Here is a 27555-nt window from a genome sequence, read left to right as displayed (position 1 = left end):
ACTTGCTCCCACATTTGTTTCGATGTAACTGAACTATTTATGGACGACATATAGTTTTTTCATGAAGTTTTCTCAGCATTGCGACGTATGTACCGTGCTTTTGCTCTCACCTTTTTGAAATTTATGATGTTGTCGTGTGTGGGGTACCTTCGGAAAGTTCCCCAGGCTTTGTTTTGTTTCTTTGTCGCTTCTCTGCACTGTTGTGTGTACCAGAGCTGATTATTTCGCCATACAAATCCTGACAATTGAGGAATAGCTAGACGTGGAGCCGCAATGATACTTGTTGTAAAATTTTCATTTAGTTTGTCAACGCTAAGATTATCAGAAAAACTTTTCTCCAGACTGGCCTTTTCGTGAAATAGTGGCCAGTCCGCTAGGTGCATCTTCCAACGGCGTGGTTTTGTTTGGATTATTGGTGGTGGAGTAGCACAGTTAATTACTACTGGAAAGTGATCGCTTCCGTACGGGTTATCAAGAATATCCCACTTAAAATTGGTAAAAATGGATGGAGAGCTAAAAGACAAGTCTATGCAACTCATTTTACCTGAGGATGAAGAGTAATATGTGGGTTTGCCTGTATTGAGCAAGCAGACGTTGTTGCATAGAATAAAATCTTCTAAAACCCGACTTCTAGTGTCTGGCTGTTCACTTCCCCAAAATGGGGAGTGCGCATTAAAATCTCTGACTACCAGATATGGCTCCGGTAACTGATTAAAAACTGCTTCTAGGTCATGGAGTGTTACTGTGAGGTGTGGTTGGTGGTACACTGTGCATATGTAAATTGTTTTAGGTCCCTCCTTGCTGAGGGCCCGTTATTAAGGTTTTTTTTCTTTTTTGCGATCAAGGGAGCCCCGCCGCCGTTGCGGTCGAAGCGAGCTCTTAGTAATTGTATCCATCGCCTCAGTGGAGGCGCTGGAGATCCATGGGGAACCCACGGGTAGGGGGGTGGTGGACTTCTCCCGAATGGGGGAAGCCTTGCGGGCTGCCGACTTGGAGGCCGACAGGCCCGTTTGTGGAGGTGGCATAGCAGCTCTCGCTGCATCTCCCAGGGGCGCGGATGGCCCTGCCTCAACCTCACTTAGTGTGAGCTGGGCAGGTGCCGAAGGCCGCTGTGGTGTGCCGCGCCCACGCACCACATCGGCAAAGTTTGTACGTGCGTTGAAAGAAAATGTGCTCCGAGTCATTGCGTAACACTGTCTTGCCTCTTTAAATGTAACATTCTCTTTGGTCTTGATGGTAATAATTTTCTTTTCTTTTTTTCCATGCAGGACAAGATCTTGAATAGGCGGCGTGATCGCCTTCGCAGTTTGCACAGGGCGGTGCAGCATCGCAGTCTTCGGAATTATGGTCATTGGAGGCACATTTGGCACATGTATCGCGGCCGCGACAGCTTTGAGACCCGTGGCCAAACCTTTGGCATTTGAAGCAGCGTCTGGGGTTAGGGATATATGGTCGGACGGATATTTTTGCGTACCCTACCTGGATGGATTCGGGCAGGGTGCAGGAAGCAAAGATCAGTACCAGGTGCTTCGTTGGAATTTCTTTGTTTTCTTTGCGTATTTTTATTCTATATACAGTGGTTACATTTTCTTCGGACAATCCTTCCAGCATTTCCTCTTCTGTCGGGTTCAAAAAGTCGTTATCGGATATGACACCACGTACAGTGTTTAGCGATATATGGGGTGCTACAGACACAGGGTTGTCACCGAAAGTTTCAAGTCTGCCAGTTTTGAGGTTTGAATGATGTCTACAAGTTCTAGCAGGAGATCTCCACTAGCCAGTTTTGTTATTTTGTACGTCGGACCTAATGAATCTGTGAGAACTTTTGAAACTATGAATGGGGATATTTGTCTAGCTGTATTTTCTTTTCGTTGACTGAGCACAATATGGTGCTTTGCGAAAGTTGATTTCTTTTTGTTGAAAAACTGTGAGGTCACATCAGTCCGCCCTCTTTTCAGAGGACGATCATTTGAAAGAAAGGAGGCAGCCATAAAAAATTGTGTTCTTCGGCCATGGTGCTAGCCACCCACCAAAATGCCCAACAACGGGACAGGACAGGAACTTGAAAACAAGCCCTGCACACGCCAGCTGTACACCACTGATATAACCAAATATGACGCAACTCAGGGTAGTTGGCCACACAAGGTTAGCCCTCGCCGCCTATGAAAAGTGAAAAGAGCCGAGAAGGGAGGAGGAGATAGGAAAGTTCTAAGAAAGATGATAGGAAAGTGAAAGACCGAGGGGAGGACAGGAAAAGGCGACTGCCGATTTCCCCCGGACGGGCCAGACCGGAGGTGCCGTCTACAAGAAGCTGGGGCCAAAGTGGTGTGTTGCCTCCGCCGAGGCGCCTTAAAGGTCCAAACGCTCAGCATCGGCTCAACCACCAGGATCCCCTTTTCCCCGGACACGGCGATGCCACGCACGGCGAAGCGCGGGTGCTCGGGTACCTGGTGATGCCCGGTTCACCATCCCCCTGCGGGGAAGTCCCTGCGGATGCTCGGGAACCCGCGGTGTCGCCAATCAGCGAAGCCTGCAAGCTGCAGACGCCCCCCTGCGGGGATGAGTATGTAAGAAAGCTTGGGACTTTCTTTTCAGGGATGAATCTAACAGCCAACAGAATGTCATGGCATTGCGCAGTAAATATGCTCGTGTGTCCATTCATTGTTTTTGTTTCATAACATTGACAACTGTCCACTGCACATGAAACTGAGGATCTCTTTGAGGCATCAGTGTAGAACTCTGTGCACTGAAATTTTGCTTGTTGGAACAGGAAATGCTGTTTTATGCCAATTGGTGACACATTCTTAGCAACCTCACGAAAAGATGTGTCGCAGTCATTGGATACACTTGCCAGGGAACTATTATGTCTTTAGAAGAAGTTACCAAAATGTTGGAGACTGGTATGTCCATGTCTCGGAAAAGTGTGGCGACTCTAATGGGTAAACGTGGGGATTCAGACGGTCGGATTGAAAAGAGCGGTTTACTGGTTGGGTTTCGCAAAAGCGCATTGCATGGATTCTCAGCATGAGATAATACCTTCGTAGCGTACGTTATACTTGTGTATTTCCGTCATCGTTCAAGTTACCATTGGTCCCCCTCAAAGTACAAACTTGCAATTGGGCTTGTACGGAAAGCACAAGCAGCCAACCGCAGACCAAGGTGGTACACAGCGTCGAGCATTTTTAAGGCGCTTTTCCGTGCTGACTCGTACACTACTGAGCCGTAGTCTTTCCATGATAAAACTGCACTATTTAGAATACTCAGCAGGCAGTCTCTATCTGTACCCCATGACTGGTGGGACAAGATTTTTAAAAGGTTCATTGATTTTATGCATTTAGGTCTAACGCGCTTAATACGTTTGATGAATGTAAGCTTTTCGTCGACTATGACTCCAAGAAATTTGTGCTGTATTTGGACAGCAATACTCTGCCCGTTAAGTGTGGCGTCGGGTTTAGGTCTAATACCACATTTTTTTTGTGAAGAGTGCGCTTACAGTCTTTGATGAATTGAGTTTAAATCTGTTTTGGTCTGCCCACTTTGCTACTTAGTTTACTCCTAGTTGAATTTGCCGCTCACAGATGCCCAATTACATTACTTGTAACTTATTTGCACATCGTCGACATAAACAGAGTAGCATATAGATCTAGGCAGGACGCTCTTTAATGAATTCATATTCACTATAAAAAGAGTACAGCTAAGTATGCCGCCTTGAGGGAAACCGTTCTCTTGTATAAACTGCTTGGATAACGAGTTCTCTACACGGACCTCGAATGTTCATTCAGAAAGATAGCTTTGAATGGTGGACAGCATATTTCTCGAGATACCAAAGGCGAATAGGTCACAGACGATACCATATCGCCATGTGGTATCGTAAGCTATCTCTAAATCAAAGAAAACAGATAAACAGTGCTGTTTATGCACAAAGGCGTCCCTTACGTAAGATTCGAAGGCAAAGAGCTGTCAGTGGTTGACCGGTTCACTCTAAATTCAGCTTGGTGCTGGTGAAGAAGACCGTTGATTTCAAGCAAATGCACAAGGTGACGATTTACCATTTTTTCAAAGAGCTTGCATAAGCAGCTGGTTAGGGCAATTGGCCGATAACTGGCCCCAAGTGTGGGTTCCCTGCCTTGCTTTATTACGGGGATAATAATCGCTTCTTTCCACGCTTTTGGGAGACGTCCAGCAGCCCTTATCTTATTAAACAGGCACAGGATAGTTTCAAGGGTTTCTTCATGCAAGTGCCTGAGCATTCCATATGTAACCCTGTCAGGGCCTGCTGCTGTTGAGTTCTCACAAGTGCCTAAGGCAACATTCAACTCTTATAAAGTAACTGGCTATTGCACCCTCCTACTGGTGGCCTTTTATTATTGTGAACAGGTTCGCGCTCCTCAGCTAGATTGTATCTCAAGAAGGAATCTGTACAATCTGCTGAGCAAAAAGTGTATTCGAAATGTGTGCCTAGTGCCTCTGCTTGGTGCTCCAATGTATCACCAGCAGTGCTAACAAGGCGAATTAGATGTGAACTATTCCCTGCAAGTGCTTTTAGTCTACTGTACATTTTATGTGTATCTGTATAAGAATTTACAAAGGTGAGAAACGATTCCAACATTCCCGTTTGGAGATACGCCCAGTACGCCAGCCATTTGCTTTAGCTCGCTTAAAGTTTATCAAGTTGTGAATTGCAGGATAACGGCGGAATTTGGACCATGCATTATTTTGGTCCTGACGAGCTTTCTTGCACTGCGCATTCCACCATGGTCTTCGTTTATTTTCTGTTTTACCTGGTGTCTGTGGGATGGACTTCTATGCAGCGTCTATTATGTGCAGAGTGATCAGGCTTTGATGTTCATCTATACCTAATTCTGTAATTGATGAGCAGGGCAATGGTGATAGCTCCTGGAACATCTTCCAATCAGCATTCTGTTCTTTAAACTTCCTAGGGCTATTTACTTTCGGGTTTATATTTTCTGTACATTTTAAAGAAATGGGAAAGTGATCACTTCCGTACACATTTTCAATAACAGCCCACTCAGTAGCTGCCAAGAGCAATGGAGAGCCAATAGCAAGGTCTATTGCTGTGTATGAGTTGTGCGTTGAATTAAAGTATGTTGGTTCTTTTCTATTGAATATGCATGAGCCAGATGACAACAGGAATTTTTCTATTACAGCTCCTCGAGAATTTGTTCTGGTACCTCCCCATAATGGGTGGCGAGCGCTAATATCACCAACCAACGGGAATGGCTCGGGAATCTGAACAATGAGTTTTTCGAGTGTATCAGTCGACAGCCGATGATCTGGTGAGATATATAGGAAACATATGGTTATTACTCTGCCAAAAAGTTAGGGCTTCGTATTGCTACTGCTTCTAAATCCGTCGCCAGTGGAAGACATTGCGAGGCAATTGACTTCTGCACCACAATAGCAACGCCGCCTGATGAGTGCACACCGCCTTGCCTGTCCTTCCGGTATACTGCATATTTCTTTAGTAAGTTTTGTGTGTTGTGTTTAAGTGCGTTTCTGTAGGCAAAGTATGCTTGGTTGATATTCCGCGAGTATTTCATATGGTTTTTAAGTAGACCCCGGAAGTTCCATTGGATAATGCTCTCTAAAGCCATAGGTATTGGTGAGGAAGCGAACATTAGTGGGAGTTTTTTAGATGTCGCCGCCTTTATCAGGCGGTTTGACTGGCGGATGTCTTTTCAATTTAAGGCGGTCTAGAAGACTCCAACTTTCCAAGGGGCCTCCCTCAGCGCCTTCGACGCTGAGGGTCCCGCTGTCATGTCCATTGCTTCCTGTAGAGAAGCGGAAGCAGACACAGAGTTTTCAAGATTGAGAGACTCTTTTTCATTTGTCTGTGTTTTCCCAGAGGTTTGCGAAAAGTTGACCTCTGGGACATGGAAGTCTAGTGCAGCCGGAGGCTTCTTGGTGAGGGCGAACGCATTAGCGATGCTGAATTGCGTGCCCACTGAAACGAGACGCCGCCCGGCTCCCCGGCATGCTGCGTCAGCGTAGGATCTTTCAGAGAGAAGCGAGAGCTTCTTCCGGGCTTCCGAGAATGTGGTGTTTTCTGTTACTTTCAGGTGGATTATTTTTTCTCGTTTTGAAATTTCTGGCATGAATGCGAGTAGGCGGCATGTGGCCCGTGGCAGTTTGGACACTCTACTTGAGCGGCCCTGCAGCTGTCGGTTGGGTGCTCATGGGAGCCGCACTTCGCACATGTGAGTTTTCCCCGGCACGTTTTTATCCGTGTCCGCACTTTTGGCAATTGAAACATCTTCTCGGGGTGAGGATACATGAACGGACTTTGCAGTGGATTAACTGTGCGTTTACAGCATTTGGAAGACGGGACCGTTCAAAAGCCAACACGATGTGAGTTGTCACCACATCTTCATCGTTCCGCTTTATGGTGATGCAACGACGGGCAATAACGCCTTGATCTCGGAAGCCTTCCAGGTCTTCTGTTTCTTTGATCAGATCACGTTCTGATATGACACCTTGCACAGTGTTTAGATTCCTTGGGGAGTGATGGCCACCAGGAGGTGAGCAAACTGATTTTGATTCAGAAGGATGTCAGTGTGGTCTTTCTGGGACACTTCAACAAGAAGGTCACCAGATAAGAGTTTCTTTGCTTTGTTCTTTTACCCAATCAGTTTCTCAAGGGTTCGAGCGATAACAAAAACAGACATCGCTGCAATGGGGTCGTTATCTATCAGGGAATGTATCACTAAGAAGTGAGGAAAGTGGACACCGTGAGGTCGGGTATTGGTGAATGTTTCATCGGCGCGGTTCCTTTGAGGAACCGATCAGATTTTTTAGAAGAAGAGGTACTCATGCGCTATGGATATACTGAAGGTTCCTAAATGTCGCCTGTGGTTCACCGTCTTATTCACAGGAAGGTCCCGGAGCCCCATGCCTGGTAAACAGACGGGGAACCCGTCGGCCGGGGCTTGACCATGGCCCCGACCGCCACCGTTCATGGCTTCTACCCTTCACCTTACAACCTATCACCACGGTGCGGATTACAGCCTCGGTATGGGGGCCAAGGGTCTGTGGTGGCGCCAAGCACCATCACCTTGAGACCCAAGGTGCTCTTGCGGGAATTGGAACATTCATTCATAAAATTATGAATTTTCAAAGGGTTATACTGGGATGCGAGGAGCATTTATGACTAAAAGGAAAAGTGGCAGGGTAACAAACACTCCTTGGCTTTGTATACCTGTGGACAGGGGCTAATTTCAATGAGGAAAGCAGAAAAAGGGTAGAATGTATTGCAAGCGACACTGATGAGCTAGGAGGTCAGAGCAAGATAATTATATTAGCCGACCTGAATGCACACATATAAGACCTGGATGGGTACACAGATTCGAAAGGAAGCATGCTGCTGGATATGTGTCACAGGCATGATTTAGTTGTATGCAACAGCACCGAGAAGTGTGAAGCGCTCATAACATGGGGAGCAGGGAGTCTGTACTCGGTGATAGATTATGCACTTATGTCACATAAGATGTATAATATATTAGGGGTAATGAGCATAAATGAACATGGTTCTAGAAGCCTAGGTAGAGACCATAAACGTATCAAGTTGAGTTTCAAAGGAGAAACCAATGTTAGACTGAAGCGAGATGAACAATCAGAGGGTAATTTTTACTCAGCAAAGGAATTGGAAGCAGCAGCCAAAGAAACTGAGAAAGTAATCTTTGAGGATAATGAAACAATAAGAATTTATAACCAATTAACTCGATTACTTGAGCTACAGTTAGCTAAGGAGCGAGTCAAGCCAGAAGAGAAAAGACGCAAACCTAAGATTTGGTGGGATGAGGAGGTCAAGAAGGCGATAGAGAAACGTCAGGAAGCGTCCAGGGAACACAGATATTCCTAGAAGAGGGGCGAACCAAAAGCTGAAGTAGACAGAAATTGAGATAAATTAATAAAGTGCAGAAGGAAAGCATCCTGTTTGATGAGAAAATTAGAAGAAAGGGTGCCCAATGGATGTCGAACGTAAATAAAAAGGTTAGAAAAGCATCTCTAAAATTCTGGAAACATCAATATAAAATGAGTGATAAGACTAGGCTAGAGCAAAGGTTTATTGTTACAAATCAGGGTATTCGACTAGAAGGGGATGAAGCAATGAAACACATAGGAACAAGAATGACAGAAAAATTTAAAGAATGAAATGTCGCACATAATTTATCGAACGAGGATATACCGGTTACTGCAATTGCTTCACTTGGGCACAGAGAGTGGGAAAGGGCAGATCAGAAGGTTCCTTGCGGCACTTCCACAGGACCAGATGGTATTCCGATTCTTTTAATAAAGAAGGTAGGACCAAAATCCAAGCTACCGTTAATAGAGGTAGTGAACAAAATGATAGTGGATGGCAAAGCCCCCGATAAATGGTAATTAAGTAGAATGAACATGATATCTAAGGCAAAGGGAGACAAAGTTAACATTATAAACTACCGTCCCATAACAGTGACATTTGTGGCTTGCAAGGTTGTGATGCAGATTATAAAGGACAGACAGCAGGCTTCGGTGGACAACGAGGGAACTAGCCTTCAAACTTGCTTTGTTCAAGCGAAGAGAATGGATTAAACATTCAGTACCGGGACTAAGGTACGCGGATGATATAGTGCTAATGGCTGACAACAAGGAAGATTTACAGAAGTTAATAAGCATTTGTGGTACAAAGGGAGATAGATTAGGTTTCAAGTAAATAAAAATCCGCATTAATGATATTTAATGATGAGGGCGGCGAGCATAGAATACAGGAGTTCAGGCTTGAAATAGTGGATGAGTACAATTATCTTGGGGTGTGGATAAAAAACAGTTCTGTGTATCTGACAGAAAATGAAAACCATGTAATGAATAAAGCTAGTAGGAATGCCGGTGTCATGAAAAATAGAGCACTGTGGAATTACATTAGGTATGAAGAGGTAGGAGGGATCTGGAAATGGGTGATGGTTCATAGTATGACTTTAGACAATGCGGTCCTGTGCATGAGACCAGACGTTCAAGCAAGCTTAAAAATCAAACAACGCGGTGTAGGGAGGCAAGCTTTGGAAGCACATGGCAATACACCTAATCAGGAGGTACAGGGTGATATGGGATGGGCGTCTTTCGAGAACAGAGAAGCTAGCAGTGAAATAGCATTTGAGGAGTGATTGAGAAAAAGAAAGAAAAGGCAGTGGGCTAAGAAAGTTTTCAGATACCTGTACATAAGGAATGCTGACACGAAAAGAAGAAAGCGAACTAGAAAATTGATGGGCAGCAGTCGGGGGCCAAATCAGCATTTATAGATTAAGAAAAGGGTAAACAAACAAAGAGAGCTCTTTGAAAAACAGGGATGCTGACGAAATCAGCACTGGGAACATGCAGGTTCTTTAAGCAGGAAATTGCCACAGAAAACATCTATGATGATTGTAGGGGAAGCTCTTTGATGTTTTAGGCCAGGACGGAAATTTTGCGGAGTAAGACATATAGAGTCAGGTACGACGTGCGGTGCTTCTGGATAGAAGGAAACAGCTGAACACTTGATATTTTTCTGTAAAGGGTTTCACCCTGCAGTGGAAAGCAGCGAGGCTGATTCAAAACTTTCGGGTTTAAGGATAGTGAAGGAAAAGTTGATTTAAACGGATAGAAGTAACCAAGCGAAGGTTATCGGATTGGCGGCTAATATCAAGACAAGAGTAAAGTTTCACAAATCAAGCCTACACTGTTAACAAAAAACACCTATATGGGTGTAAATGGCTTGTCCTCCAGCGCACAGCCAAGAAGAGGTTTTATTTACTCAATATAAATTGGGTATTTTGTTTACTCCCTTATACAAGAGAGTTATTTATGAATACACGGGAGTAATTTTTGTTTGGTTTGGTTTATGGAGGTTTAACATCACAGCGACTCAGGCTATGAGAGACGCCGTAGTGAAAGGCTCCGAAAATTTCGACCACCTGGGGTTCTTTAACGTGCACTGACATGGCACATGGCACTGACATGGCATGATGCAGCGATGGCATAGAGGTAGGACATCCGCCTCGCGTGCAAGAGGACCGGGGTTCAAATCCTGGTGCCGCGCAATTCTCCACCGGGTTTAAAAAAAAAAATCCGCGTGTCGATGGAATTGCATAACCAGGCCTGGAGTGCGGCCTTATCTCGGTGACCAGAACCGACAAGGCACTCTCTCACCAGAGCAGGATTTGGCCACCCTGGTGTAGTACTTGGCCACAACCTTCAATGATCAAACCAATTAACCCTCGGCCCTCAGTCCCCAGCGGCTGCAGAGAAACTGACCACGGCGGCGGTCAGACCTGTGACGCAGCGGAGGGTGCTAAGAATCTCGGCTCCGGACAGGCCGCCATTGGAATCTGAACCTGGCAACGTTTATCGCTAGAACTTTAGCTAGTGAGGCTAGCCTAGCAGTGCAGTTTGAGGAACTAGCGGGAATTAAATGGGATGTGATAGGATGTGATAGGGCTTAGCGAAGTTAGGAGGACAGGCGAGGCGTATACAGTACTAAAGGACGGACACGTACTGTGCTATCGCTGGTTAGAGGATAGACGAGAACTAGGTGTGGGTTTCCTCATTAATAAGGATATAGCTGGCAACGTAGAGGAGCTCTACAGTATTAACGAGAGGGTAGCAGCTATAGTAATTAGGCTGAATAGGAGGTACAAGCTGAAAGTGGTGCAGGCCTACGCACCCACATCCAGCCATGATGACCAGACCGTTGAAAGCTTCTATGAGGACGTATAATCAGCAATGAATAGACTAAAATCGCAGTACACTGTACTGATGGGCGACTTCAATGCGAAGGTGGGCAAGAAGCAGGCTGACGACCAGGCGGTAGGTGACTATGGGATAGGCTCTAGAAATAGCAGGGGAGAGTTATTAGTCGAATTCGCGGATAGAAATAATTTACGGATCATGAATACCTTCTTCCGCAAACGAGAAAACAGGAAGTGGACCTGGAAGAGCCCCAATGCTGAGATTAAAAATGAAATCGATTTCATACTATTCGCTAAACCTGGCATCAATCAGGATGTGGCCGTCCTCGGAAGGGTGCGTTGCAGCGACCATAGAATGGTAAGGTCTAGAATTGGCTTAGACTTGAAGAGGGAACGGAAGAAGCTAGCGAAGAAGAAGACCATTAACGAGTTAGCCGTAAGAGGGAAAGCACAGGAGTTTAGGATAGCGCTGCAAAACAGATATTCGGCTTTAACTGAGGAAGACGATCTTGATGTTCATTCAATGCACGATAATCTGACATCAATAATTATGGAGTGTGCAGTAGAAGTAGGCAGTAGGACACTTCGAAAAGATACCGGGAAGATATCTCCGGTGACGAAAGATCTGATTAAGAAGCGCCAAAACATGAAGGCATCTAACACTACCGATAGAATAGAACTAACGGAGCTATCAAAGTTAATAAATAAGCGCAAGGTAGCCGACACAAAGAAGTTTAATATGGAGAGAATCGAGCATGCTCTAAAGAACGGAGGTAGCCAAAAAACAGTGAAGAGGAAACTAGGCATAGGTAAAAACCAGATGTTTGCATTAAGAGACAAGCAGGGCAATGTCATTAGCAATATGGATAAGATAGTTAACGTAGCCGAAGAGTTCTACACAGACCTGTACAGTAGCCAATGTAATCAGAGCGCTAATGAGAAAGACAGCAGTGCACACCAATGCGTCATCCCGCCAGTAACGAAAGATAAAGTAAAGAAAGCCTTAGAAGCAATGAAAAGGGGAAAAGGAGCTGGGGACGATCAGGTAACAGCAGATCTGTTGAAGGATGGAGGGGACATCGTGCTAGAAAAACCAGCCACCCTGTATACGCAATGCCTTATGACCTCGACTGTACCAGAAGCTTGGAAGAATGCAAACATTATCTTAATTCATAAGAAGGGAGATGCCAAGGACTTGAACAATTACAGGCCGATCAGCTTACTATCCGTTGTATACAAAGTATTTACTAAGGTAATCGCTAATAGAGTCAGGGCAACGTTAGACTTTAATCAACCAAATTATCAGGCAGGCTTTCGTAAAGGATATTCCACAATAAATCATATTCACACTATCAATCACGTGATAGAGAAATGCGCAGAATATAACCAACCTCTATATATAGCTTTCATTGATTACGAGAAAGCATTCGACTCAGTGGAACCCTCAGCAGTCATACAGGCATTGCGTAATCAGGGGGTACAAGAGCCTTATGTAAAAATACTGGAAGATATATATAGCAACTGCACAGCTACTATAGTCCTCCATAAAGTCAGCAATAAAATTCCAATAAGGAAGGGCGTCAGGCAAGGAGACACGATCTCGCCAATGCTGTTCACCGCATGTTTGCAGGAGGTATTTCGAGGCCTGAATTGGGAACAGTTGGGAATAAGAATAAATGGAGAATACCTAAATAATCTGCGATTTGCTGATGACATTGCCTTGCTGAGGCATTCAGGAGGTGAACTGCAAATCATGATCAACGAGTTAGACAGGCACAGCAGATCGATGGGTCTAAAAATTAACATGCAGAAAACCAAGGTAATGTTCAACAGCCTAGCAAGGGAACAACAGTTCACAATTGGCAGCGAGAGCCTGGAAATTGTGCCGGAATACGTCGTAGTGACAGCTGATTCGGATCATGAGAGGGAGATAACTAGAAGGATAAGAATGGGGTGGAGCGCATATGGCAAATTCTCGCAGATCATGAGTGGCAGTTTACAAATTTCCCTCAAGAGGAAAGTGTACAACAGCATAATCTTACCGGTACTCACCTACGGGGCAGAAACGTGGAGGCTAACGAAAAGAGTTCAGCTTAAGTTAAGGACAACGCAGCGAGCCATGGAAAGAAAAATGATAGGTGTAACGTTAAGAGATCGGAAGCGGGCAGAGTGGGTGAGAAAACAAACACGGGTTAATGACATCCTAGTCGAAATCAAGAGAAAGAAATGGGCTTGGGCAGGGCATGTAATGCGAAGGCAAGATAACCGCTGGTCTTTAACGGTAACGGAGTGGGTTCCAAGAGAAAGTAAGCGTAGCAGGGGGCGGCAGAAGGTTAGGTGGGCGGATGAGATTAAGAAGTTTGCAGGCAAAGGGTGGATGCAGCTGGCAAAGGATAGGGTTAATTGGAGAGACATGGGAGAGGCCTTTGCCCTGCAGTGGGTGTAGTAAGGCTGATGATGATGATGATGATGATGATGATGGTGATGATGATGACGACGACATGGCACAGCACACGGGACTCTAGAAATTCGCCTCCATCGAAATTCGACCGCCGCGGCCTGGATCGAACCCGCGTCTTTCGGGCCAGCAGCCTAGCGCCATAACCACTCAGCTACCGCGGCGGCTAGTAATTTTTTTTGCTACCCACTGAAATGGTGCCCACAATGCCTGCGTGTTTATTCATCCTCATCCAGGCTCATTCTTACAGCAGCGCCAGTGGTGGAAACGGGCAGTAGCTGCAGGGGCCGCCGACAACCAAACTTGGGAAACTGCGCTGCCCGAATGTGATCCCGCGTCACGCGGTCTTTTCGCCGTCTGGAAGCCCATCGGCGGCGTAGGCGGAGGCAGCAGGAGTCGTCTGCTTGTCGTCTGCTTTTGCTGTACGAGTTTGTTTGACTGGTTGTGTTCGTAGATAAAGGGATGCAGCATTAGAATCAATAGTTTAAACTGAGAAGGAGACGCGGAGAAGTTTGCACGGTCATGCACCACGCTTTTTTTTAATGAAAACCAGAGTAGAATAAGTTAAAAATGAAAATACCCCTGAAGGCAGTTTGGTAGGGCAGCGTTCGCTTTCATATTCCCTTCTTTAAGGCTTGGCATTTCAATATGACTGAGGAAAAATGTAGCCTCATCCGCTCAATCAAGAGCACAGCGTTGAAAATATGTTCTATGACATTTCCATGCTATGCAGTGCACTATAATCTGCTGCAACACACCGCTAGAACCACAATGAAAAAAAAAGTTGTGAGAATTAGGCCTAAGTAATGGCGACACTAAGAAAAGAAGGTCAGGTATGGTTAGACTACTGGAGGCTTCACAAGAGCAGTTCAATTGTGTAGATTAATGTAGCGGAAAATGGCGACCATCCAATATCTTATAACGCGGCAGGCGCCCGTGAAGGCGCAAAAGTGAACAGAGATCCAGTGACGATGGTAACCAGCGGGTCGTCACTCACCGCCATTATCAGACTATACTGAACAGAAGCATACGAGACGCTAGGTGGCGGCGTGGATTGCTCAAAATGGTGTTTTTTTTTACTCTATTGCGGACTTGGGGTGCATTGAGACCAAGAAGCTCAATATAAAAATGGGAGTTATAAGGAGGAGAATCCTGCTCTATACACCCTCATTTAGTGCAGGGAGTAAAATAGGTAATGTAGCACATTTTTACTCAATATATCCATCCATACATCCATGCATCCGTCCGTCAGTCCGTCCGTTCATCCATCCATGTGCGCACTCGCCTACCGCAGCGGGACCAATCATCGCGCGTGCACTGATGTTGGCCGGGCTCCCAGTACTCCGAAACAGTAACATGGTACATGATATGCTGAAGGTCTCAATGTGAGGGTCCCGACATTATTGTGTGCCTACTACCGGTAATCATGCTACTCGATTTCCAATAGCGGCTTAGGTCGCGCCTTGAGGCGGTTCTCGGTCATGTCAAGGGCGCATTTTACAGATAGCAACTCATCTCAAGGTAAGTTGTTGGGCGAGTTGGTTTTGTATATTCCATAACTACAGCGCAACGAACGGGACGTAGAAAAATAACACAGGCAGGGGTACAACAGAGCGCTGACTCACAAATGATATCTTTATTAGCTGCCAGCCGGAATAAGTACCCAACTGGCGGCCAGAAATGGAAGGCTATGCACACAAGTCACAAATATATAGAAAAAACTCGAAATAAAGCACATGCTTGTCAGCATTCGCAGTCGAGGTAATGTTTTTCTTTTTCTGATAGCGATACGGAGGGCGCGCTTATGCAATCTTTTGGGAGCCTTGCTATCATATGCGCTTCTAAAATTTCTCTTGTCAGCGAGTCGCGGCTCCTACCTATCACAACGCACTCGTTGTACAGTGGCTTGCAGGCATCGACGTCATCTTCATCATCATCTTCATCACTTCTGCAGTTTCTGCAGTGTTTGGCTACGTGGCCTGCTATGTCGCCCCGTGGGACATTATAGTCATGTACCTTTAATCTCTCATTGATACATCGGCCAGTTTGGTCGATGTATTGCTTTCCGGATGGTAGCGTAAACAGTAGATGACTCTCTCTTGGCCAGGGACAAGTTGTTTTGCATGCCTTTTCAAGCAACCACGTGGTTCACTGTTGGCCGAATTAACTTGCTCCACCAGACTGGACAATCGAATAGGTGCCGAAAACACAACATTAACCCCACATGATTTCCAATTCTCTCCAGGTTGTGCGAGACCTGATGCAGATATGGCACAACGGCCACATTTCTTTTTTGCTCCTTGTTAATTTTGCTATTGCCATCAGACCTCAACTTTTTTTGTGAGCCAGAGGTGTGAGCTTTGAGTTGTGAGTTATGAAAGTTGTGAGTCAGTGCTGTGTTGTGTCCCTGCCTGTGTTCTTCTACGTCCCGTTCGTTGCGCTGTAGTTGTGGAACTCATCTCAGATATCTGTGGGAAAGAAGCAGCAAGCATTAGATTCAAATTCAGTGTTCAAAAATCGGACACTATGGTATTTAACGAGAGCGGAACTGTAACAGTATCATGCAGAGGCCTTAAATACCGCGCGCACACAAGAACCGCGCGTTGACAAATCTGGTAGTGTGGATTGATGAAAAAAGGGAATATTCAAACATCCCTGAAGAACATGTAATGAAGAAAGGAAAGAGGATCGCGGCCGTTGTGAAGCAGGGCTCTAAGCACGCTGTTCTCGCTGGCTCGCTGTTCTCGAAGACCGCTTGGCTGGTTCCTGTTCGCTGGTCGCTGTTCTGTTGACGTGGCTCAGCTACCCAGGCTGCGGGGCAGTGGCTAAGTACTTGGCGGTGTTGCTCTAGCATGCTAAATTTCTCCTTTTTGTCTGTGCCTGTTTGCTCCTGTTCTGGGGTGATTGGGTGCGGGACGAGAGCTTAATGTCTACTTCTTCTCCTGGCCAGTGGTTTTCCCCTTGGTCGGCATCTCTTCCTAAAGACCAGCTCCCAATTGATCTCTTTTTCTGCAGTGGTGTTTCAAGCATTCCGGTAGCTTTAGTGCCTTCCGATGGCGGCGCTATCCGACTGAACTACCCGGAGGCCGTGCAGGCGGCTCTTAGGTCCACATCGCAGCATTTCATGCACATTACCGACGTCTGGCAGTTCGGCAGGGGTGGTATTTTGTGCAGGTCGCCGGATAAAGCCTATATTGAAGACCTGCTGAAGTGTACGTCATTCGCCAACCACCCGGTGAGCGCATTCATTCCGCCTCATCTAGCATGTTCCAAGGGCTTGGTCCGAGGGGTCGTCTCTCGATTGAGCCCTGCGGAAACGCTTGAGAACCTCTCGCCTGCGGGAGTGATTGCTGTCCATCGATGCAGCACGATGGTTGACGGAGAAAAAATTCCTACGGAGTCCGTCATTGCCACATTTGCAGGAATATTTTGCCCGTCAGAGATTAAGGTGTGGCCATTGGTTTTTCGAGTAGATGCCTTTAACTCTCGGCCCCTTCAGTGTCAAAACTGCTGGCGATTTGGCCTTTGCGGAAAAGCCTGCAAATCGGCCTTACGCTGCTGTGCCTGTGGGGAACGTCATTGCAGAGAGGAATGTCCTAAACAGCAAGAGAAATGTTGTTTGTGTAGCGGTGCTCACCCTGCTGATTCGCCTGACTTTGCTGCACGAGCACAAGAAGTTCATGTGCTCGAGCTTATAGACAAGCGCAGATGCACGCGGAGAGAGGCTTTTGCCGCAGTCAAGGAGAGAGCCTCAGCCTACTCTAGTGTGGCTGCCAAATGTCCACCCATAATGGATTCTAGTTGGTCCCAGGCTATTACAGCGGCAGTTGAGAAAGCTGTGGCAAATGCAATGAATCGCATTATGGAAACCGTGTCTACGTGCATTTCGCAGGTCATAGCTGCTCAGATGACCAATCTTCTGCAGGCGTCCACCGCTCCGCTCTTGCCTTCTTTGGCTTCGGAAGCTACCCCTCCTTCTGTAGTAATCGATTCCGCTCCACAGGGCCAAAAACAATGTGAGCAACAAAAGACCTCTCCGGCGTCTCCTTCGCATAGCGTTATGGACGCATCCTCTATGGATTGTATGGATATGGAGTCTGATCTCCGCGCCAAAAAACGAAGTGGGTCTCCTCTGAATATTGCAGGTCCATCTTGCCCCCAGTCAAAGACAAAAAAAAGTAACGCAAGTCGAAACGCTAAGACCAGGATTCTAGAAAAGGCAGTCGCGGCTGCGGCACTTCCGCCAAGATAGGGTTCTTAAGCGTACTCCAGTGGAATTGTCGATCTATATTCTCCGCTTCAACAGATTTAAATTTCCTATGCAATCAGCTTCTACCAGATTTAGTTGCTTTACAGGAAACATGGCTAACTTCAAATTTCAATTATCATCTCAAGGATTACCATCCGTTCCGGCTTGACCGGTCATCACGAGGGGGAGGGTTGTTAGTGCTCATATCTACAAAGTTTTGCCACAGGGCATGCAGTTCTTTTCAATATGCGGACAATTAATGTGAAATCCTTGCGGTTGACCTCAGTGTCCCAGGTCAACAGCCGTTTATGTTAGCTAACGCATATTTCCCGTCTGGTGTGCGTGACACTCGGCCCCTTGACTCACTCATGTCTAGTAGCCGATCTCAGGTTCGATTACTTGGCGACTTCAATTCGCACCATGTGACTTGGGGGTTCAAAACAGACAGCTTTGGTTCTAGAATATTTGATTGGGCATCTGGCAACAACTTTATCTGCAACAATTTCGGATTGCCTACGTTTGTTCGCAGTCAATGCCGCTCTGCCTTGGATTTAACTTTTTCCTCCCCAGGAATCTCTGTAATGTCTTGGGCGCCTGTTGACTGTGCAACAAACAGTGATCATCTACCGATTAGTTTCAAGTTTGCGTGTAAATTAACTCTTCTTGAGCGACATCAGCGCACGTTAATAAATTACAATTGCTTTAAAGACATGCTAAAATCAGCCCTCCAAAATAACTTCAGACATTCGCGCTCAGAGAAGTGCCGAAAGCAAGGCTGCACATCTATGCTCAGTACTGGACCATGCAAGGCAAAAGTCTGAATTTTTGCTTAAGAGAACAAAGGGTGCAATCGCGAACAATTGGTGGAATGCTGAGTGCACGCGTGCATATAGACGACGGAAAGCAGCTTGGAAGAAACTTCTCATCAATCAATGCCCAAAAAATTGGCTGGATTATAAGTATGTTGCAGCAACATTTAAGCGCACTGTCGCCCGTGCAAAGGAGGAGTATAATACAAATCATTATGATTTCCGTTCCCAATCAGGAAATAAATGAGCTTTGTTTAATTTCATGAGGCACAACAAGGTGATTCCTCCGGCTGCCAACATTTAATCCCTTGTTCAGTCCCCTGCTGACGTCGCAAAGGCCTTAGAGGATATTGCGTGTGGCGTAGAGCTTCGCTTTACATCTGCTTTACCTTCTCCTACTATATTCACATGCACCTCAAGTGATTTCACTGAGGTCTCTATGCCTGAGCTGTCGCAAATTGTTCTGCGCTTATCCCCAGCGGCTTCTGGTCCCGATAAGGTCACTTCATCTATGATTAAAATTTTGTTCAATGAATCTCCTGCAGACCTGTTGGCTCTAATTAACCATTCTATTAGAGGTCCCTAGATACCGCATGAGTGGCGACTTGCTGAAATCGTTCCATTGCTTAAAAAGCAAGGGGAGGGCTTAACTTTAGACAATATACGCCCTATTTCGTTAACATCGAACCTAGTGAAATTGGTGGTAAGGGTCCTTCTCAGCCGTGTCATGTCATTCATTTCAGAAAATGCTGTATTGAATCCATGCCAAATTGGTTTCAGGCCGGGTTTTTCAATTTGGTGTGCTCATACTGACCTTGAGAGTCGTATTAAATTAGCTCGGAATAGAAAAACGTTTGCTGCGCATGTCACCTTGGATGTCAGTAAAGCATACGACAGCGTGGAGCACTCGTCTCTATTACTAAGATTACAAGAACTCAACTTCCCAAGCTATTTTGTAGCCTGGATTTCTGTTTTTTTGGAAAATAGAGAATTTTACTGCTGCCAAAATAGTGTTTCCTCAAGGAGATTTCCTCAGACAAGAGGTGTTCCGCAACGATCAGTTCTCTCACCTGTTCTTTTTAACATTTTTCTAAGCTCAATTCCATGCATTCAAAACGTGAAAACTTATGTGTAGGCCGACGATATTGCATTTTTTGCATCAGCAGGTGACATTCACACTCTTTATCAAACCCTGCAAAATTACCTCATTGTTCTTGACAACTGGCTAGGAAGAAATCATCTGTCCCTGATTGTGAAGAAATGCGCATTGTTAGTATTTCCAGTTTCTGTTCCAGTAAATATCTGCCTGGTCTATAGAAATAACATAATACCTCAAGTTCAGACGGTAAAGTATCGCGGTGTAATATACGACTCTACTCTCTCCTGGCGGCCACATATTGAGCAAGTTTCTGCAAAAGGAGCTCGGGCCATTGGCATACTGCGCAGGCTTTGTAGTGCTAGGTCAGGCATGAGAAGGCATACGCTTCTGATGATTTATAAAATGTACGTCCGCCCAATTTTGGAGTTCGGGTGTGTTTTATTCTCAGGAGCTCCTGCCTATAAACTTCGCCCTCTTGTGCTTTTGGAGCGTGAGGCGTTGCGCCTTTGTCTGGGGCTTCCAAAATATCTCGCCAATGCTGTTCTGCAACATGAGGCGCGAATGCCTTCGTTATCAGCTAGGTTTCGCCTTTTAACAGTTCAAACATTTTTAACATTGTGCGACTCACCTCTTCACGCTTCCAGTATAATATATATTAGTCACCCTTCCGCCTTTTTTAGTGCTGCCTGGTCTCGATTTCATACCCCGCAGATATGTTACGTGCAGTCCCTCCTTGATCGCATAAATATTCATTTCACGGATGTCCGCCAAATATATAGCAACTCCTCATCTGTCCAGATTGAATTCGATGACATTTTCCCATCGAATGCAAAGCTGCAGCCCTTCCCGCTTCTTCAGGGTCTATTGCAGGACCACCTAAGGTCCTTTCCCTCTCATGTTCTTATTGCTACCGATGCCTCGCAGGATCGCGAAAAGGCAGGTGTGGGAATTCTTTCGCCTTCACTAGATTGGTCTTTTTCTCTCCGTCTTCCTGACTTCACTCCAATTTTTCTGGCTGAATTATTAGCAGTAACCTTAGCCTTACGAAAATTAGAATCTACCGTTTCCCAGGTCATGGTTATGACCGACTATCGGTCCATTTGCTCTTCCTTATCCTCACCCACTGACTCTCGGCCATTACGCCTCTTTAAGTTCCTGATTCCGCTCGATCTAAATTCGGTAAGGTTCCTTTCGGTACCCGGTCATATGGGTTTTCACTTAAATGAGGTTGCAGATTCCTTAGCAAGAGCCTCTCTCAGTGGCCCAATTGTTGCTGTCTTGCCATTGTGTGCATATACAGCTGCGGTGAGGTTTCGCAGCTACACAATATTTCAGGAATTTGCTGCCTCGGCTCTTACATCATCTCCCGAATATCAGAATCTTCTGCATCCTTGGAGTAGCAAAGACTGGCGCTCACGCAGACTAGAGGTCTCTTTCACACGCTTGCGTTGCCGGGTTCCCCTTCTAAATTTCTACCTTCACAGATCTGGCCAGGCAGCTTCCCCACTGTGCCCTTTTTGTGCCGAACCTGAGACAATAGATCACTTCCTGCTGTTCTGCCGCCGTTTTTCTCATTTGAGGAAGCGTCTTTTGCAAATTCCATTTCATCAACTGGGCTTGCCTGTGTCTTCCGCGGTTCTTCTTTCCATTGGCGCTTCTTTGCTTGGACGAAGCGACAGGAGTGTGCGCTCTGCTGTGCAAATTTTTCTTCAAGAAACGCAGCGACACCCATTCTAATTTCTTTTTCCCGCCCTCAGTCAGTACGACATTGCCACATTATAGGCATTGTGTACTATTATGCACATTAAGCAATCGTCCCGTCTTTGATCTCTAAGTTAACTGGACCTCTCTCCTTCCCTCTTCCAATCTATCAGACTACATACTATTACCACTCCTTTTCCCGTCAAAACTTTCCTGTATCCAGTAATTAACCGCCTGTGTCTTGGCCACTCCCCCGTAGTGGGTATGTGCCAGCAACGTCTGAGGCCTTCCTTCCTTCCAGAAGGCGCCCTGCTTCCAGCGTGACGTGGACCAGCAACCCAGGCTGCGGGGTAGCGGATAAGTACCTGGCGGTGTTGCGCTAGCTTGCTAAATTTCTCCTTTTTGTCTGTGCCTGCTTGCTCCAGTTTTTGGGTGATTGGGCGCGGGACGAGAGCTTAATGTCTACTTCTTCTCCCGGCCAGGGGTTTTCCCCTTGGTCGGCATCTCTTCCTCAAGACCAGCTCCCATTTGATCTCTTTTTCCGCAGTGGAGTATCGAGCATTCCGGTCGCTTTAGTGCCTTCCGATGGAGGCGCTATCTGACTGAACAACCCGGAGGCAGTACAGGCGGCTCTTCAATCCACATCCAAGCACTTCATGCGCATTACGGATGTCCGGCAGTTCGGCAGGGGTGGTATTTTGTGCAGGTCACCGGATAAAGACTGCATTGAAGACCTGCTAAAGTGTATGACCTTCGCCAACCACCCGGTGAGCGCATTCATTCCGCCTCATCTAGCATCTTCCAAGGGCTTGGTCCGAGGGGTCGACTCTCGATTGAGCGCTGTGGAAACGCTTGAGAACCTCTCGCCTGCGGGAGTGATTGCTGTCCATCGATGTAGGAGGATGGTTGATGGAGTGAAAATTCCTCTTGAGTCCGTCATTGCCACATTTGCACGCATATCTTGCCTATCAGAGATTAAGGTGTGGCCATTGGTTTTTCGGGTAGATTCCTTTAACTCTCGGTTCCTTCAGTGTCAAAACTGCTGGCGATTTGGCCACTGCGGCAAAGCATGCAAATCGGCCTTACGCTACAGTGCCTGTGGGGAACGTCATTGCAGAGAGGAATGTCCTGAACAGCAAGAGAAATGTTGTTTGTGTAGTGGTGCTCACCCTGCTGATTCGCCTGACTGTCCTGCACGAGCACAAGAAGTTCAGGTGCTTGAGCTTATAGACAAGCGCAGATGCACGCTCAGAGAGGCTTTTGCCGCAGTCAAGGAGAGAGCCTCAGGCTACTCTAGTGTGGCCGCTAAATGCCCACCCATAATGGATTCTAGTTGGTCCCAGGCTATTACAGCGGCAGTTGAGAAAGCTGTGGCAAATGCAATGAATCGCAGTATGGAAACCGTGTCTGCGTGCATTTCGCAGGTCATAGCTGCTCAGACGACCAATCTTCTGCAGGCGTCCACTGCTCCGCTCTTGCCTTCTTTGGCTTCGGAAGCTACCCCTCCTTCTATAGTAATCGATTCCGCTCCACAGCGCCAAAAACAATGTGAGAAACAAAAGACCTCTCAGACCACTCCTTCGAACAGCATTACGGACGCATCCTCTAAGGAATGTATGGATATGGAGTCTGATCTCCGCGCCCAAAAACGAAGTGGGTTTCCTCTGAATATTGCAGGTCCATCTTGCCCCCCCCAGTCAAAGACAAAGAAAAGTAACGCAAGTAAAATGCTAAGACCAGGATTCTAGAAAAGGCAGTCGCGGCTGCGGCCCTCCCGCCAAGATAGGGTTCTTAAGTGTACTCCAGTGGAATTGTCGATCTATATTCTCCGCTTCAACAGATTTAAATTGCCTATGCAATCAGCTTCTACCAGATTAAGTTCCTTTACAGGAAACATGGCTAACCACAAATTTCAATTATCATCTCAAGGTTTACCATCCGTTCCGGCTTGACCGGTCATCACGAGGGGGAGGGTTGTTAGTGCTCATCTCTACAAAGTTTTGCCACAGGGCACGCATTTCTTTCCAATATACGGACAATGAATGCGAAATCCTTGCGGTTTACCTCAGTGACCGAGGTCAACAGCCCTTTACGGTAGCTAATGCATATTTCCCGTCTGGTGTGCGTGACACTCGGCCCCTTGGCTCACTCATGTCTTGTAGCCGATCTCAGGTTCTATTACTTGGCGACTTCAATTCGCACCATGTGACTTGCGGGTTTAAAACAGACAGCTTTGGTTCTAGACTGATTGGGCTTTTGACAAAACCTTGAATTGCAACAATTCCGGATTGCCAACGTTTGTTCGGAGTCAATTCCGCTCTACCTTGGATTTAACTTTTTCCTCCCAAGGAGTCTCTGTTATGTCTTGGGCGCCTGTTGACTGTGCAAATGTGATCATCTACCGATTAGTTTCAAGTTTGCATGTAAATTAACCCTTCCTGAGCGACATCAGCGCACGTTAATAAATTACAGTTGCTTTAAGGACACGCTAAAATCAGCCCTCCAAATCACTTCACACCCTTGCGCTAAGACAAGTGCCGAAAGCAAGGCTGCACATCTATGTACAGTACTGGACTACGCAAGGCAAAAGTCTGAATTTTCGGTTAAGGAAACCAAGGGTGCAATTGCGAACAATTGGTGGAACTCTGAGTGCACGCGTGCATATAGACTGCAGAAAGCAGCTTGGAAGAAACTTGTAATCAATCAATGCCCAAAAAATTGGTTGGATTATAAGTATGCTGCAGCAACATTTAAGCGCACTGTCGCCCATGCTAAGGAGGAGTATAAAAGAAATCAATTTGATTTCCTTTCCAAATCAGGAAATAAACGAGCTTTGTTTAATTTCATGAGGCGAAACAAGGTGATCCCACCGGTTTCCAACATTGAATCCCTCGTTCAGACCCCTGCTGACATCGCAAAGACCTTAGAAGATATTGCGTGTGGCCAAGAGCTGCGCTTTACTTCTGCTCTACCTTCCCCTGCTATATTCACATGCACCTCAAATGATTTCACTGAGGTCTCTAGGCCTGAGCTGTCTCAAATTGTTCTGCGCTTATCCCCAGCGGCTCCTGGCCCCGATAAGGTCTCTTCATCTACGATCAAAATTTTGTTCAATGAATCTCCTGCAGACCTGTCAGCTCTAGTTAACAATACTATTAAAGGTCCTTGAATACCACATGAGTGGCGTCTTGCTGAAATAGTTCCATTGCTTAAAAAGCAAGGGAGGGCTTAACTTTATACAACATACGCCCTATTTCATTAACATCGAACCTAATGAAATTGGTGGAAAGGATCCTTCTCAGCCGTGTCATGGCATTAATTTCGAAAAATGTCCTCTTGAATCCCTGTCAAATTAGTTTCAGGCCGGTTTGTTCAATTTGGTGTGCTCATACTGACCTTGAGACACGTATTAAATTAGCTCGCAATAGAAAACAGTTTGCTGCACTTGTCACCTTGGATGTCAGTAAAGCATACGACAGCGTTGAGCACTCGACTCTGTTACTAAGATTACAACAACTGAACTTCCCAAGCTATTTTGTAGGCTGTATTTCTGTTTTTGTTTTGGAAAATAGAAAATTTTACTGCTGCCAAAATGGTGTTTCCTCAAGGAAATTTCCACAGACAAGAGGTGTACCATACGGATCAGTTCTCTCACCTGTTTTTTTTAACATTTTTCTAAGCTCAATTACATGCATTCAAAATGTAAAAACTTATGTGTACGCCGACGATATTGCATTTTTGCATCTGCAGGTAACATTCACACTCTTTATTTAACCCTGCAAAATTACCTCAATGTTCTTGGGAACTGGTTAGGAAGAATTCATCTGTCCCTCAATGTGAAGAAATGCGCATTGTTAGTATTTCCGGTTTCTGTTCCTGCAAATATTTGCCTGGTCTATAGAAATAGCATAATACCTCAAGTTCAGACGGTGAAATATCTCGGTGTAATATACGACTCTACTCTATCCTGGCGGCCACACATTGAGCAAGCTTCTGCAAAAGAGTTCGGGCCATTGGCATCCTACGCAGGCTTTGCAGTGCTCGATCAGGCATGAGAAGGCATACACTTCTGATGATTTATAAGATGTACATCCGCCCAATTTTGGAGTTCCGGTGTGTTTCATTCTGAGGATCTCCTGCCTATAAACTTCGCCCTCTTGTGCTTTTGGAGCGTGAGGCGTTGCGCCTTTGTCTGGGGCTTCCAAAATATGTCGCCAATGCTGTTCTGCAACTTGAGGCGCGAATGCCTTCGTTATCAGCTAGGTTTCACCTTTTAACAGGTCAAACATTTTTAAAATTGTGCGAATCACCTCTTCACGCTTCCAGTGTAATATTTCTTAGTCAACCTTCCGCGTTTATTAGTGCCGCCTGGTCTCGTTTTCATACTCCGCAGTATGTTACGTGCAGTCCCTCCTTGATCCCATAAATACTCATTTCACAGATGTCCGGCAAATGTATAACAACTCATCATATGTCCAGATTGACTTCGATGACATTTTCCCATCGAATACAAAGCTGCAGCCCTTCCCGCTTCTTCAGGGTCTGTTGCAGGACCACCTAAGGTCCTTTTCCTCTCATGTTCTTATTGCTACTGATGCCTCGCAGGATCGCGAAAAGGCAGGTGTGGAAATTTTTTCGCCTTCACTACATTGGTCTTTTTCTCTCCGTCTTCCTGACTTCCCTCCAATTTTTCTGGCTGAATTATTAGCAGTAATCTTAGCCTTACGAAAATTAGAAACTGCCGTTTCCCAGTTCTTGGTTATGACAGACTATCTGTCCATTTTCACTTCATTAACCTCACCCACGGAGGCTCGGGCATTACGCCTCTTTAAGTTCCTGATTCCGCTCCATCTACATTCGGTAAGGTTGCTTTGGGTACCAGGTCACATGGGCTTTCACTTAAATGAGGTTGCAGACTCCTTAGCAAGAGCCTCTCTCTGCGGCCCAATTGTTGCTGTCCTGCCAACATGTGCATAATGCCGCCAATATTTGCAGAGTGTTTGTTCGTTTTTCAAATCTGCCGCGACACCACCTTATCGCTTTGTTTGCGACGCAAGACGCGACTAGATTTATCTCGATTGATCGCAGCCAGGCAAAGCTGATTCTACGTTGTTCCGGAATGTTCTAGTAACTTTGCGCCCTTTATCTCGAATGTTCGCTATCAGCTTTAAATTGAGCACGGCCGACAGCTGCGGGCATTCTGTTCGACGACCGCCGAGTACGCTTGTAGCTTCGCCGCCGCCGAGTGATTCACACCATTTTGGGTGCAAGTCAGCCCAATAAACAGTTCTTTTAGAAGACCCTTTCGTCCGTCTTCATCGCTGCTTCGACTGCCGTCACCACTACGTGACATCTGGTGGAGGTGCGGGTTAACTTCCATGTTCCGGACGCCCCCTTCAAGTCGTGAACCCAGCCCTAAGCGCTTCACACCCGAGGACGAACAAGCAGCTCAGCGAGCCAGCCGACGTCTCCAGGGAGAGGAGCCCGAGTTCGGGAAACTGCCGGACCGCACCAGACAGCGAAAAGACGCTGCTACCAGCACTGCAACCTCGCCAAAGATGTCGACACCGATCATACTGCAGCAGCCGCGGGTGCCGCCAACTTTCAATGGATCCCTAGGCGAAGACCCTGAAGAATGGTTGGACCAATTTGAGCGCGTGGCGTCATTCAACAAGTGGGATGATGCGGCAAAGATTGGACACGTTTTTTTCTCATTGGATGGCTCCGCACGCACGTGGTACGAAAACTACGAGTCGTCCCTTACGACATGGGAGCTATTCAAGAGAGAACTATTGAAGGTATTCCCCAGTGTCGTGAGGAAAAAAAGAGCCGAACGACTCCTCGAGTCCAGGATCCAGCTTCCGAATGAGCCCGTCCGCAGTTACGTCGAGGAGATGAAGCGCCTATTTCGCCGCGCCGATCCCGGGATGACCGAGGAAAAGAAAGTTCAGTTTTTAATGCGCGGCGTAAAAGAACAACTCTTTGCAAGCCTCGTCCGCCAGCCGCCAAAAACAGTCGAGGAATTTATGCAAGAAGCCTGCACGATTGAGAATACCCTCGACGTTCGAGCTCGGCAGTACAATCGCCCTTCCTCTGCCTGTGCAATCCGTTCGGACACGCCGGCCACCACCAGCGACAGCTTGCGGGAAGTTATCCGCGAAATCGTACGAGAGGAGCTACACCGATTACTGCCATCTTCCCCACAGCCACAAGCAGCGACTCTGATGGATGTGGTACGGGAAGAAGTGCAACAGGCACTTGGCACCCCGACGGCCACAGAACCCCAGGCCATGACCTACGCCGCTGCAGTAAGTACTGCTCCGCCCCTGCGACAACCCCCACGTCCTCCCCGAGATGAGCCAATCGTTCCACAACGCCGCCTCCCCGCCCCCACCCGCCCAGCCTATGACCGACGCTCAAGCCCCAGGAAATGCGACGCCTGGAGGACTTCCGACAACCGGCCGTTGTGCTTCCATTGCGGTGAGGCCGGCCATATTCTTCGTCACTGCCCGTACCGA

General features: G+C 46.5%; 1 protein-coding gene across 3 annotated transcripts in view; it reads right to left on the bottom strand.

The window, feature by feature from the left end:
• Positions 1–27555, bottom strand: part of LOC144104939 (acetylcholinesterase-like) — an 82094-nt gene that overhangs the window by 7488 nt on the left and 47051 nt on the right. Inside the window, exon 4 of one of the 3 annotated variants that reach the window (XM_077638170.1) lies at positions 14857–15647. The exons of the other annotated variants lie outside the window; for them this stretch is intronic. Within the exon in view, the coding sequence (XP_077494296.1) occupies positions 15635–15647 (13 nt within the window). The 3' untranslated portion in view covers positions 14857–15634. Of the gene's footprint in view, positions 1–14856; positions 15648–27555 lie in introns of those variants that run through there. 3 annotated transcript variants of the gene reach the window in all.

This window comes from Amblyomma americanum, chromosome 9 (assembly GCF_052857255.1).
Source record: "Amblyomma americanum isolate KBUSLIRL-KWMA chromosome 9, ASM5285725v1, whole genome shotgun sequence".
Lineage (NCBI taxonomy): Eukaryota > Metazoa > Arthropoda > Arachnida > Ixodida > Ixodidae > Amblyomma > Amblyomma americanum.
This window is presented reverse-complemented; position numbering and strand designations above follow the sequence as displayed.